Here is a 13897-nt window from a genome sequence, read left to right on the forward strand (position 1 = left end):
TCATCTGATTTCAACAATTTCATCTGATTTCACATAAAACCGCATAAGACGTTCTGAAGCCTTCTTCACCTACGGTTGGCAATATAGAAATGTCGGTTAGAAGGAAATATATCAAAAAATCATAATCAATCTTAAAACCATTTAACTTTATTTTGAATACACCTCATCATCCCAGTTTGTTCTCCAGATCATATATATAAGCATAGTAGTTTGAGCTAGAACACCTCCCATCATTCCCATCCATATTCCCTATCAAGTAAATTGAACTTATTATATATAGATAATCTAGGCCATAAAATTAAGATTTTGGTTTTTGACGTTAGATTTCTATTTACGTACCTTAACTTGAAGGGGTGTTAAGTATCCGAGTAAAGCTCCCAATGGAACACCGATCAAGTAAAAGCAAACGAGGTTAACGATTGCTACAGTTGTCTGCATACCAGCTCCAATTGCCACCCCTTGTCACAATATATATTTTTTCAGACACAAATATTCAAAAAGGAGAAAGCAACAAGATCTGTCACGTGTGAATCTGGACTCCATGTACACAAGGGGATTTTAACTGATAGCTACAAAAATTAACATAGTGCAAACTACATGGCACGTGCTCATGAGTTTGGACTCTTTTATTGCTAATTAAATGTTGACTATTATGACATTAGGTTAATGTATAACTGACAAAACAGGTGGTTAGGTGGGTCGAATTGGGCGGGATGACAGGTTAGGATGGCGTTTGAAAGAATTTTGACAAAAATGGGTAGGGTTGGAATAAACAGCTTATGAAATGTCTAATTTGGGTTGGAATTGGTTTAATAAAATTGCCGGTATCATATAAATATTATTCGGGATAATGCTACTGATTAAAGAGAAAATATTGAAAAAAATGATCAAAGGAGAAAAATCAACGTATTTAAACTAGGGGATAAATTAGGAAATTAATAAATGTTGTGTAAATATAATATGGCTATCAGTTGTTGATTGTAATCCTTAGACTAGTTTTTAGATGACTAGGAGATCATATTTTGTAAGTGGTTTTCTCACTTTCTGGTTTATTATTTTTTAAAAGATTAATGACATGTGCGGTTACCTACAATGCATGCCCAATCTCTATACCATCGAATTTCCAACAAATGGTATATGTAACACCCTTAAAATTTATGCTATTTTTTCCTGTTTTAAACCAATTAAAAAATAACACACACACATGTGTGTGAGAGAGAGATTGTTTGCTTACAATTTGTATTGGTGTGCCAATGTGCTTACGTGCCCATAATCATAGGTGACATATTAATCCATACTAGCTGAGTGCCCGCACAATGCAGCGAGGTATGTACGTAATTTGACATCGAACGTATAGTATGTGTCAGTACACACGTCATCTGATGACAGTGTGCACGTAGCCCGAAATTTGACACGCAACTCGTGCAAAGCCAGTCGCGTGTAATCGAAAATTGAACACTCGTAACCGGCCCGGAATGCACGTTACTGCCATTAAAACATGCTTAACCAACACCACGCGTGTAATTCATAACGATAACCGCTGCAGGGCACTATGTTGAGTACTTACCAAGATTTGGTTATGTGCGCTACGTGGTGTTGAACACGCGTTTATCTGACCCGGTACATGTAAACAACGACATCTGCGTAACCGGTGACAAAAATCAAGAAGCAAACCCGAAATATACAGTAATTTCAAATAAATCACTTTTGTAAACCAACCCGTTTTGGCCCTAAACCCGTTCCGACTCGACATCGGTCTGACCTGGCCCCTATCTACTCGAATCCGAACTAAATTAACCATTTTTCTTGTATCAACTTGTTAGACCCCAATCATCATCATCCTCATCATCATCGTACTCAGTATATCCCGTCAATAACAAAGCTATGGTAGGGTCTGAGGAAGGTAAGATGTAGACAGCCTTACCTCTACCCCATAGGGATAGATAGGCTACTTCCGGTGAGACCTCCGGCTCTATAGTAGTTTTGCATCAAGCCTTGGACATAAGACATGCCGTCCGATGGGTACACGAAAGTGACGAAGTTGCTTTGACTACAGAACCATGCCTGCCTGTTGGAGCGAATTGGATGATCGGGCCGAGGGCCGCCCCCTCTTCCCCTCACTCTCTTTTCCCTAATATGAACCTTGAGTCATCAAAGCCTTTCTGACTCGGCATGGCCCGGTCGCCATACGCGGCTGGCGCTTCAAAAGGCGAAACTCTCGTCGTAGTTTGGCGACCTAAGGGGCAGACATTTTTTGTTATCTAAAGGCGAAGACTCGGAAGTGGGCGAACACTCGGCCCAGCGGGCGAACATGCCGGGCTTCGGCTCCGCGCACCTGCTGACACCTTTCGAAGCACTTTCTAGACACATAACACTCAACCATCGGGACACCAACCGATTGGTGTATGTACCCTTGTCTTTTGGCTATCAATGCCACCACATGATGCCTGATTAACCTTCCGCTACTTTTAACGTTATTTTCACGAGATTAGTAAAATAACATCAAAATTAGTGCAATTTCACTTTTGCCCACCCGAGGGTTCACACATATATACATTATATGTGTGCACCGCAAGCAGGGCGTCACTTTTACAAATGACCCAAGCTCACCCGACTCGACCTGCTACCAGTTCTACACGGTAATCGCGTAACATGTTAACTTTTTAAAACTAAAAAACTATAGAAATACCATACTCAAATTAAAGAGAATAAAATACTCGTTTTTATGATGTAGTTATTTTAAGAAAAATATTAACCTGTGAAAAGATATGGCCGTTAAAAAGTCGATGGGTAGTTGGTTTTGAATTAGGGGTATATGTGTAACTATTATTTAAATTTACAAAAAAAGTAGTGAATTTGAGGGACCAAAGTTATAATTATATTTTAAAGGAATGAAAAAACTTAATTACCCTTAATTTTTATATTTTTGATGCATTGTGTGTTGTACATAAAACATTGACTTTAATACCTCTTAAAATTTAAGAGGTTCCTCACTCATGCTTTATATACAGTATATAGATATAGATATAGATAATTCGATGGGCTTGATATGATCCTGGCCCGATAGGATGAAGCCCTAAATAAAATGACTTATGGTCACCCTTCAAACCAAGACATCTATCATATATGGTGGACCAACCAACTTATATGTATGTGTATATTCACATAAGTTTGGATATACAATGTGAGAAATGACCAAGTTACATAATAATGTTATTATTGTAAAATTTAATGCAATACTAATTTAAAGAACCCGAATGATCAATGTGAAAAATATAAGAGTGGTTTAGTTTTAGTTTAATGGGATAACTTGGAGTAGTTAACTTAATTTTTATCATTATCTTTTATTTGAAGTTTGAAATATGTTTTGTTTATTTTAGTTGGAGTCAAATAAGTATTTTGAGTTTGAGTAGGATGCACTTTGTAAGACCTATATAAGCCCATTAGTGTTCTTTCGTTTTAGTATGTATTTCGTTCTTGTTTACTATTAATAAAAAGAGTAGCATAATGTTTATGTAATATCGCCTTTGATGTTCTTGATTCATTTGTCTAAGGTTTAACAATTATTATAGTTGTACCCTTTTAGTGGTGACTGGTGAGTAAACTTTAAACCCACACTAAGTCTTAGCTTCGACCCAATATGTGATTTATTACAGAAAGCCCAATTCAAGAAACATAGTGTGGCCTAAAATACATAGAAGCTGGTATAGCCAAATCGAGCGAAGGCTTGCTTATTACTTGACTCGTTTATACCTGAACCAAACGAATAAAATTGGAACCGAGCAAAAATTGAAACGAGCCAAAATTAATCGAACATTTTTCGTTTGAACATCGAGCGATTTTCGAGCGTTATTTGTTTCTTTTTTACTTTAAAAGTTACAATAAGAAACATGTTTTAAAGGTTGTAAATAATATATTTTGTAAATAATTTAGTAGTTTCTTGACACACGTGCAATAAGCTGTAAATTTTTATAAGAAAGAAGTTTAAAGTGAGATATAATGAACATGTAAATAAACTTCTAGTATTTTAAAAACTTGAAACGAACAAATGAAATTATAAAATAGACGAAATATGAAAAATTTTAAAAAGTTAAAAAATTGTAAACTTATATTTATGTAGGTTGTCTATGTATTTATATATTTCTTCATATATAATTATATATAAAATAAATTAAAAATATTCGAGCCGAACCAAACCGAGTAGACCTTTGCTCGTTTACAAACCCGATCGAGAAGAGTGGCTCGTTTACAATCGTGCAAAAAAAAATGAGTGACCATTTTTCAAGCAACTTTCGAGCGAATGACAAGCGAGTTCAAACGACGAACGATTTAGACGGTCATCTATAGAGTAGACACTAGACCCACACAGATTAAACTATTTAAAACTCATTATGATTATATGTTCACAAGCCCAATATGCTTGGTATTGGCACATGACCCAATTGTAACTCTGGCCCACAACCCAACGGACTTGCAACCCAATTACCCCATTTGCTATACTTAGTTATCCTATCTAAGTTAAAACATTTATTGGATTAGTTTTCAAATCCTAATCCATAGAGTATACCCCTCATTAGGATCATGTACATATGATACCTAAACCACATTAATAATAATTGACTATATATTTGAGCTAAAACATTTAAATTGAATTGGCTCTATAATCCTAACTCTCATGGGTTTGGATCAGATACAAATAAAATTAACGTGTTAAATGTGAGAATCAAGTAGAGTAAATATATATATATATAAGTAGAGTAATTATGTAATTATATCATAAATCCGTTTAAGTTTATGTGGACAATTATATCCCCAAATAGCTGTTAATTGGTCAACGATCCATTAGTATTTTGTCCCTTGCGTGTTTACTATTACCATTGAACGGCTTTAGTGGCTTCTGTTAAACCTTAGACAAGTGAATCAAGAACACCAAACACGATATTGCATAAAACGTTTATGCGACTCTTTTCATTAATAGAAAACAAGAACAAAATACCTTCTACAACCTTTCTACTCTACGCAAATAAAACATTTGATGGGTTTATATAACACCCACAATCTAATTCTACTCAAACTAAGAATCACATTTAAACTAGACCTCTAATTTATTTAATAATACATAAAAGATAACTAAGACACCAAGTTATTCAACTTGGTCCCTGAAATTTGGATCTCCACCAAACCGCCCCTTGAGATCTTCCGTACCACCCTTACACTTTTCGTATTAGTCATTCGGGGTCATTTAAGTTGGTATTGCTCCAAGTTTTACACTCCCTCTCAATACCAACTTCCGTTGTTCCTCCAAGATTCTTCACACCTTGTAAAGCTCTAACTTCTTTGAGCTTTATTCTTGGATTCGACTTCATCACACTACCTTCAAGTTTCTTTTTCCCGTTATCAATTGAGCTCATTTCGAGATTATCACTGTTTAGAACTGCATCACCCAATTTTAGATAGGAAACGACTTTTGCTTTCTTAATTTCATGACCAACTATCATGGTACTTAAAGCAATTCTTCCATCTTCACTTAATGCATGCTCCCTCTCGAACTCAACTCCTTCATTTGTTCGTTCATTCGGATAACCTGAACTTTGCATGAACCTCATGCAAACTCCAACAGCAACTTTGCTGGTTTGTTGATTTTAACGCTTTCTATTCCACCATGACCACTCGTAACATGAGACAGAACTAACTGCTCGTGCACTTCATCCAACACGGTTTCTTTTTCGTCTTGATCAACCGTACTTTCTTCTTCAACCATGATTTCCTCATCATCTAGATTCAAAATAACAATAGATGATTCTATGGTTACCTTTAACGACGACTTTGGCACCACTTCATGATCTGTCCACCAACAGGAGCCTTCTTCAAACCATTCATCTACCAGGTTTGGTTTGAATTCGGTGTCAACTGTGTATTTTCCTTGAACCTCGGCCATATTAGCCTCCACATCCCACGGTTCTTCTTCTTTAACAACAGCTGCATTACCTTCCTCCTTAGGTTCTCGACAGTATTTTGCCATATGCCCTTTTTGTCCGCATTTATGGCACCTAAACAAAAACTTTTTTGGTTGGTACCTTGATTCCTTGTCTCGGTTCTCTTCGTCTGATGAATCTTCTTCAGAGTTGTCATCTCTGCTCTTTCGGCTCCATTCTTTCTTCTTCGATCGTTCACATTTCTCGTTCTCCCGATACTTACTCTTGCCTTTCTCGCTATAACGGTTCCTATTTTTGTTGAATTGATGCTACTCCTTTCTTCCGACATACAAGGCTTCGGTCTCGGTTTTAACTGACACCCCGATTAACTGTTTTGCCAAGGCTTATTGTCCAGCAAGAATATTCTCGAACTCGATAATACTCGGTTGGGTCGCCCACCCTTGAATAGCGGTAACAAAGCTACATACTCCGGCCTTAAACCATGAATGAGTATCCGCTTCATACGAGCATCGTTAACCCGAGACTGTGGATTGAGTTCTCCAATCTCGTGACACAAATTCTTCACTTTACGAAAATATTGTGCGATTGGAAGATCCCCTTGGTAAACCATCATCAACTCACCTTCGACTAACTGCAATCGAGCATCGTTCTTCTTCGTAAATAAGGTCTCCAACGTATCCCACACTTGCTTTTGGTATTCGAGATATTGAATGTGATCAAGAACATCATCATCCACCGTTGTCTTGATGATAAACATCGCCCAGCCCGCTTTCACCTGCCACTTTCCGATACTACCGTTAATATCGTTCACAGGTTGTCTCGTCTCGGTACCGTTCGTTACCTTCCAAATATCTTGACCTTGAAGATACGACTTGATGCATGTCGACCATTGTTTGTAGTTACTTTGGTTCAATTTCTTGATTCCTCCAACGACTTGAAATTCTGCCATCGTTTCGGTTACGAGATTCTAGATAACTTCAACTCTTCGATAGGATTTCTTTACTTCAATCGGAAACTTTACTACTCGAGAACGGTAACACTTGAACCTGATCCGACAAATAATACAACTGCCAACAACGTTGCCTTTGGTTCGAAAATATATCGAAACCACCATATATTTTTTTATCGGCCGGCTATGAGTTAACTTCCAATAATAATAATATGGAGATGATGACAATATTAAATGGATGTAACATGTATATTCTCACGCGACACACAAATCCAAGTTTGCAATTAAAGTATGTGGTAGTAGGTTAATCTCAACCACAACGTCACAAATAAACAAATAAACGATTGCACTTTTGTGTGTGACGGCAATAACTATTCACCACTATTTATTCATCTTTAAATCTTAACTCTGCCCGACCGAACAAACAAAAATGACTTGACTAACCTCAACTTCAGGAGGTAAACAAGGACCTTTCCTTGCTTCGGATATCGGTTTCTTGGCCTCTTATGCCTTTGATTGGAACTACTACCGCAATCAACACTTGCCACCGTTCGGAAACATGAGCCTGGATCGTTAGGCTCTGATACCACTTGTTAAACCTTAGACAAGTGAATCAAGAACACCAAACACGATATTGCATAAAACGTTTATGCAACTATTTTCATTAATAGTAAACAAGAACAAAATACCTTCCACAACATTTCTACTCTACACAAATAAAACCTTTGATGGATTTATATAACACCCACAATTCTAATCCTACTCAAACTAGGAATCACAATTAAACTAGACCTCTAATTTATTTAATAATAAATAAAAGATAACTAAGACGCTAAGTTATTCAACTTGGTCCCTGAACTTTTGATCTCCACCAAACCGCCCCTTGAGATCTTCCGTACCACCCTTACACTTTTCGTATTAGTCATTCGGGTCCTTTAAGTTGTTATTGCTCCAAGTTTTACAGGCTTCTCCCAAAAACATATGTGTGATTGTTTCAAGTTGACTAAATGCTGTATATTCTAAAATAAATTTTGACTTTACTGGTTTGTTTTTGACTTGTTAATCATTCTTATTGTAGCTAGCGATCATGTCAACATGTGGGTTGTTGTCAAGGGGCGTATATATGATTAAAGCCTAGACATTGTGACATCAACCTATATAAACTTTGACTAACTAAATCTTAAAACATGGAAAGGCTTACCTGAGAGTACCGGATATATTCCGTTCAATAAAATCGAAAGGGAGAGAAGCAAAGAAAGATCTGATACTGCATCTGCAACTCTTTCGTCACTCGTAAACAAGTATGCAATGTTTTTCCGGAACACCAAACAGAGAACAAAGAAGAATGCGCCTATCACGGTTGAAATCCCCATCACCAGTATTATAGAAAATTTCACTGCTTTCGGGTTTCCTTGCCCTAACTCATTCGCCACCCGGACACTTTATACATGTTAAAGTTACAATATAAGGCGTGTCAGTCAAAAAAACAAAAATCAGAATTTAGTGCATGACACGGAGTTTAATTTGCGTCATTTTTGCAACGTAATTGTTTGATAACTAACCATGAGGCAGCGAAGAAGCCTAGGCTAATCATGAACTCCCATGAGTTAATGTTCAAGCTGTAGAAGAATTTCAAAAAAGTGAGTTAATAAGTTTCTTGTGTATAAAATGACACGTAAGGGAGAAATAAGAATATATATGTGTCGATACCAAATGGAGAAGGCGGAGATTGCGACCTCAGCATTTGGCATGTATCCAGCAAGCAAGACCAAAATGGCATAGTACCATAGCTGCAAGCTACATATGTATAATGACCGTTAGAGTGCATTATACATTTGAAGTTAAAACAACATTTAATTTATCATCTCTATATATGAACAAATGCTCCCATTACGAATACGACCCTCGTTGTGTATCTTGATTAATAAGTCCGAAAAAGTAAGCAACAAACTTGTAGTCATTTATCAGCTATATATTGACAATCACAAAAACTTACCAGAGCATCGCACCACAAGATATTGAAAGCTTCACAAGAGGCTTCAGATCCTTAAAAGCAGCAATTGTGAATCCTTTCCAAGAATCAGGGCACCATCCTCCAAAAATGTATACCAGTTCTCCGATTACAAGGAACCATGAAGACACCGAGAGTGCAATCATGGCACCCGAGACCCCCAAATTCAACTTATACACAAAAAGCAATGACAAAAGTATATGGATAACGAATTGAAAAACCGAAAGCCATGCGATAATCATGTTCTTTAACTGTGCTTGTAGATACATTTGTATAGTCAGGCTAAAAACATAATTATAGACATAAGGGATGAACCATAAAGATATGTATCCACCACTGTTTGCTATTGAATCTTTCTCACCAACAAGTTTAAAGATTTGGGTACCAAAGATCAAGATTGGGAGCAAGATGGTCAAAGTAATGAAGTCAACGATCCATGATCGTTGTAAGTGAATGCCCATCATGTGGTGTTGGCCGGCTCCAAATGATTGTCCACAAAGGGTTTCGGTTGCACTAGACATCCCTAACTGCCGATCAAATCAAAACATAAGGTAAATGATAATCACGTTACATTGATATCATATATATGGACTTAATTTGCTACTAATATTATGGAGGACAGAGTATGGTCACGAACTTACAAGTATTCCGTTGATAAATCGGACGCTAAGTGTTTGAACAAGTGCAAAGCCAGCGAGATCTATGCCGCTGACATGGCCAATACATGACTGGGTGACAAGGATAGTTCCGAATGAAGAAACTCTTGATATAATGCAAGGCAATGCGACCCTCCAAATCTTCTGTGATTCTTGCCATATCCTTTGTTGCAGGGGACCTTGTTCTTCTTCTTCTTTATGTCGAAGAAGATTTGTCTCTTTCTCATCATCCATCCTGGAAACGATAATTGCACAGACTAAGGCTTTTGAATAACCCAAATTAGCATGACCAATGTGGGATGGAAAATGACTCAGGCTTTTATCGAGCTACATGAAGTTAGTTTGTTGTACTCGAGCTTATATTGAGTTCAAGCTCGAGCATACAAACAAGTTTGAATCAAGCTCGCGCTTATTAGGAGTTGGTGTGAGATTTTATTGAGTCTAATTAGCCATTTGGGGTTCAAATATACATGTGTGCATACACTTATAACTGAAATACAATTTTGAATTATTCAATTAAAGTAACTAAATGTTATCTAAAATAAACATTTCAGTATTGCGTAAACTTATTTATAATTCAAATCATATATAGTTCAACTAGCTTTTGAATCCGTGTATTACACGAGATTTGTTAAATGATAAAAAAATAAGTGTTGCTATTTGAAATAGATAAGCAAAATTAAAGGTAAAAAGAAATGAAATATATTGTATAAATAGTAACAATCAAAGCTCAAACTAACTAAGTAGGCATTGACAACGTATTATTGAATAAAATATGTAATTTTAAATTTGACATTAAAGATATAAATAAACACGGAATTCATATAATTAGTGTTTTAAGTGTTTTTATTATATATAAAAGATGGAATGATTGAAAATTGTTACAATCAGGGCTCTAAATGATAGAACTCGGGATTCACTGTTTGCATGCATGAATAATAATAAAATAAAATAAATAATAAAAAAAGAAACGATGAAGAAACTTACTAGCTAGTATAGGAGAGAAGAAGCCACAGAGAGTGTTTTCGGTTCCATATATGTTGAAATCATGTTGTACTAAATGCATAGTGAAGGAGATGGTGTGGCCTTTGCTCATTCGGCCACTCTCTTTCTTGGAGGGATTGTGCTTTTGTGTTGTCTAGTGCAAATATTTTTGTTTTCATTTGCATCAACCAACATTCAAAAAAGAATATTGCCTGCTTGTTTCAGGAGATGATCATGAAATAAAAAGCTAGTAAAAGTTCTCAAAAATTACAAAGAGATATTAATTATTATGCCAAAAAAAAGAAGTTAAATACATGAAGTTATGAAGAACTATATATTATTAGAATGAATAACGAAGACCATATTACGGTTTTAATCCTTAATTTTAAGAAATTACACATCTTGTTCTTACTATTTGCTCGGTTGCTCCGACCACCACCACCACCACCATCTTTGGTTAACTCTTCGGCCACTACAAACGCCTCTGATCATTTTTCTTGTCATATCCTCACTAGAAAATTCAAACTCTGGTCTCTAGATTCAATTTCAACTGGCACCATGTCCAAAACATCAATCTTGAACCCCCAAAAAAATCATTTTACTAGCAAAATCATTATCAAGTTAATTATAACCAAAATTTAAATTAAAATCAAGTTAGAGTTACAATATTTAAAAGTTCAAATCTTTCTTGTCATTTTCTCCGTTTATTCTCGCTAGAAAATTCAAACTATGATGTAGATTGAAAGGTTACATTCTAAGCCTAGTAATACTCTAATTTGATTATCTTTAAGTAGCTGGTTTTTTTAGTTGGCCTCCTGGTACAATGACGTAGGGTGATAGTTAATGCTTTAGATCTTATGGTCTCATGTTCGAAACGTGATTCAAGGAGTTTTCTTACGGTGATGGATTTTCTCATTGTTGGTGTTCGTGAGTGAGTGAGGCCTAGAATCTCAAACTCAGTATAGGCGGTTAATAATGCTAACTTTGGTATTAGAGGTAATTCCAAACGATGTTTAAAAAGGGGAAAAAAGTAGTTTGGTTTGTTTGATATTTAAAGATATACCTTTTTTTTTCTATTCACATTTCTTCTACTTTTTAATAGTTATGTAGTTGCTTAGCCAGATTTTGAGGTATGATATTTAGTTCAAAAGCATTTGTGAAGGAATTGAAATGTTTTAATTTTCAATTTGAAGGAAGTAAACTCAATACGAGTGTAAGGCCGGGTGTAGTGAGCGTTTTGCCCATCCAAAAAGCACCCGTGCACACAGCCCTTGGGGCGCTTTAGGCTATTTGTGGTGGGGAGTGTTTCCCACAAAGCGCCGGGTGTGGGTGTTTCTGGTCAAACTAGCCGTTTGACAGTGGCTTCTTTATTTAAAAAAATGAATTAATATTCCTATATAATCACCAAAACTTCTCATACTTTAATAAAAGTTCTATAAATCCTACAAAACTCTACAACAATCTTCATAAATTTTTATACTTACTCAAAACACCAACAAAAAGGATTCTCCATTTTCCTCCGACATAATCAACCGATATTTGGAGAATAATGAGTACACGACAAATGACAAGGCAAAGAAGGCAGTTACGAGTATAGTTACGATCGCGTCAAAGTATATGCAATCTCTTGATTCTCCTCGCATGGTTTTGAGAAGAGAATATATTGAACGAGATCGTTTGGGCGCGAATGATCGTTTGATGAAAGAATACATGATCCGTCGAGATACAAGAACCCGGAAATTTTTAGATGTCGCTTTCGGATATCTAAACGTTTATTTTTGCGCATTGCAAAAGATTTCAAGCGCGAGTTTGACTACTATAAGCTGAAAAGGGGTGCACTAGGATTATTATGATTCACCAATATCCAAAAGTGTACGTTAGCGTTACACGTGCTCGCCTATAAAAACACGACTGTAACATTCATTAATTTTTCAAACTCGAAAACTTGACCCGTTTAATTTTCGGACCTTCTTTTAATTGATCGTTAACCTTATTTTACATATTTTATACTTTAATCAAAGTGTAGGGGTTAAAACTGTCAGTTTTTAAACTTTCTACGAAAACTTATTATTTGCGTAATCGCACGATCAAATATAATAAAGTTCTTCATTATTATTATTATTATTATTATTATTATTGAATCAGAAATTATTCATTTCAAGTAATTAACATTATTTTCATATGTGCAAATACTTGAATTTATATTCGTTTCATTATTTAAATATGTAATCGTTAATTTGACAAGTTGATCCGAGTATGTCTAGATAAATATTTTAACATGTAACATAAATAGTTATAGTCATCTTAAATTAATTTTTATCCTAAGTATTTTACTTGGCATATTTTATTAATAGAAAAACATCTTTCTAGCTAATTCCAAACACAACTCTCTCTTCAAAACTTACCAATTTAACCAATTTCTAATCACAACTATAAATACCTTTTATTTTCATCAGATTTCCTTTACTCATTCATCTCTTCTTCTCTCCATAAAACATTTTTCCATGTAAGGGTTTAATTTATGTTTGCATATTTTCTTTGTTAGTGATCATGTTTATGTGTTTTTCTTATTATGCTTTATCTTTTTTTATTCTTCTCTCCCCCTCTCTCTCTTTTTGTTTATATTCGTTCTAAAACCATTATATAATCATTTCAATGTAAGGCTCCAGACTCAAGTGTCATACTTTAACGTTGTATTTACTCATAAACATAATTCTGAATATCATAGTGAATTAAAACTTTTTGCGGAATATAAAAACATCAACTATTCATTACAAAATATTCAAATCTTGTCTTTATACATAACATATGACATCATAAATGCAACATTATAACAATCCCTCATCCGATGCCAACCTCTTCAGTTCATGCCATGTGGCTCCCTCAAGCTAGCTGATTTAACCTATCTACTTGCGTGAGTACTAAAAGTTAGCTACGCTAAGTGAGTTCTATTTAATCAGGCAACATATATTACATTCACATTCCTACATATACGTATCCGAAGATACATATTACATACTTAACCTGTTTTCTTTCTTTCATACATGCATGCATACATACACACATACATACATACACACATACATACATACATACATACATACATACATATATACATACATACATGCATACATAGATACATACATGCATACATACATACATACATACATAAATTCATTCTTTATACTTTCATACTTTCTTACTTTTATACTTTCATACTTTCGTGTTTTAACTTATTTAATACATACATAATTATCTCTACGTTTTAAAGAGCATTTCACCCTACTTCCTCATTATTACAGTACGGTCCCTCATTCCTTGGATATTATCATGGTCCGGTCCTTACATGCCTCAGATATTA

At 35.3% G+C, this 13897-nt stretch overlaps 1 protein-coding gene across 1 annotated transcript; it reads right to left on the reverse strand.

The window, feature by feature from the left end:
• LOC143623281 (protein DETOXIFICATION 24-like) lies at positions 1 to 9858 on the reverse strand. Its single transcript, XM_077094230.1, has 8 exons — positions 9538 to 9858; positions 8882 to 9423; positions 8596 to 8682; positions 8448 to 8504; positions 8087 to 8325; positions 340 to 458; positions 163 to 249; positions 1 to 69 (listed from the first exon to the last, which is right to left on the reverse strand). The coding sequence occupies exons 1-8, from the start codon at positions 9784 to 9786 to the stop codon at positions 1 to 3; spliced, it is 1449 nt and encodes a 482-aa protein (XP_076950345.1). The 5' UTR covers positions 9787 to 9858.
• Between the last annotated feature and the right edge of the window lie 4039 nt (positions 9859 to 13897).

Source organism: Bidens hawaiensis, unplaced genomic scaffold (genome assembly GCF_021521415.1).
Source record: "Bidens hawaiensis isolate Kalapana, Puna unplaced genomic scaffold, B.hawaiensis_p1.1 tig00003356_1, whole genome shotgun sequence".
Taxonomy (NCBI): Eukaryota; Viridiplantae; Streptophyta; class Magnoliopsida; order Asterales; family Asteraceae; genus Bidens; species Bidens hawaiensis.

Excerpts from the sequence above, each read along its gene's own strand:
- LOC143623281 (XM_077094230.1), bottom strand. The coding sequence starts at position 9,786 with ATGGATGATGAGAAAGAGACAAATCTTCTTCGACATAAAGAAGAAGAA. Across the intron at positions 8,326-8,447 it reads GGCTTCTTCGCTGCCTCATG|TGTCCGGGTGGCGAATGAGT; the intron begins GTTAGTTATCAA and ends ACATGTATAAAG. Across the intron at positions 459-8,086 it reads AATATATCCGGTACTCTCAG|GGGTGGCAATTGGAGCTGGT; the intron begins GTAAGCCTTTCC and ends TATTGTGACAAG.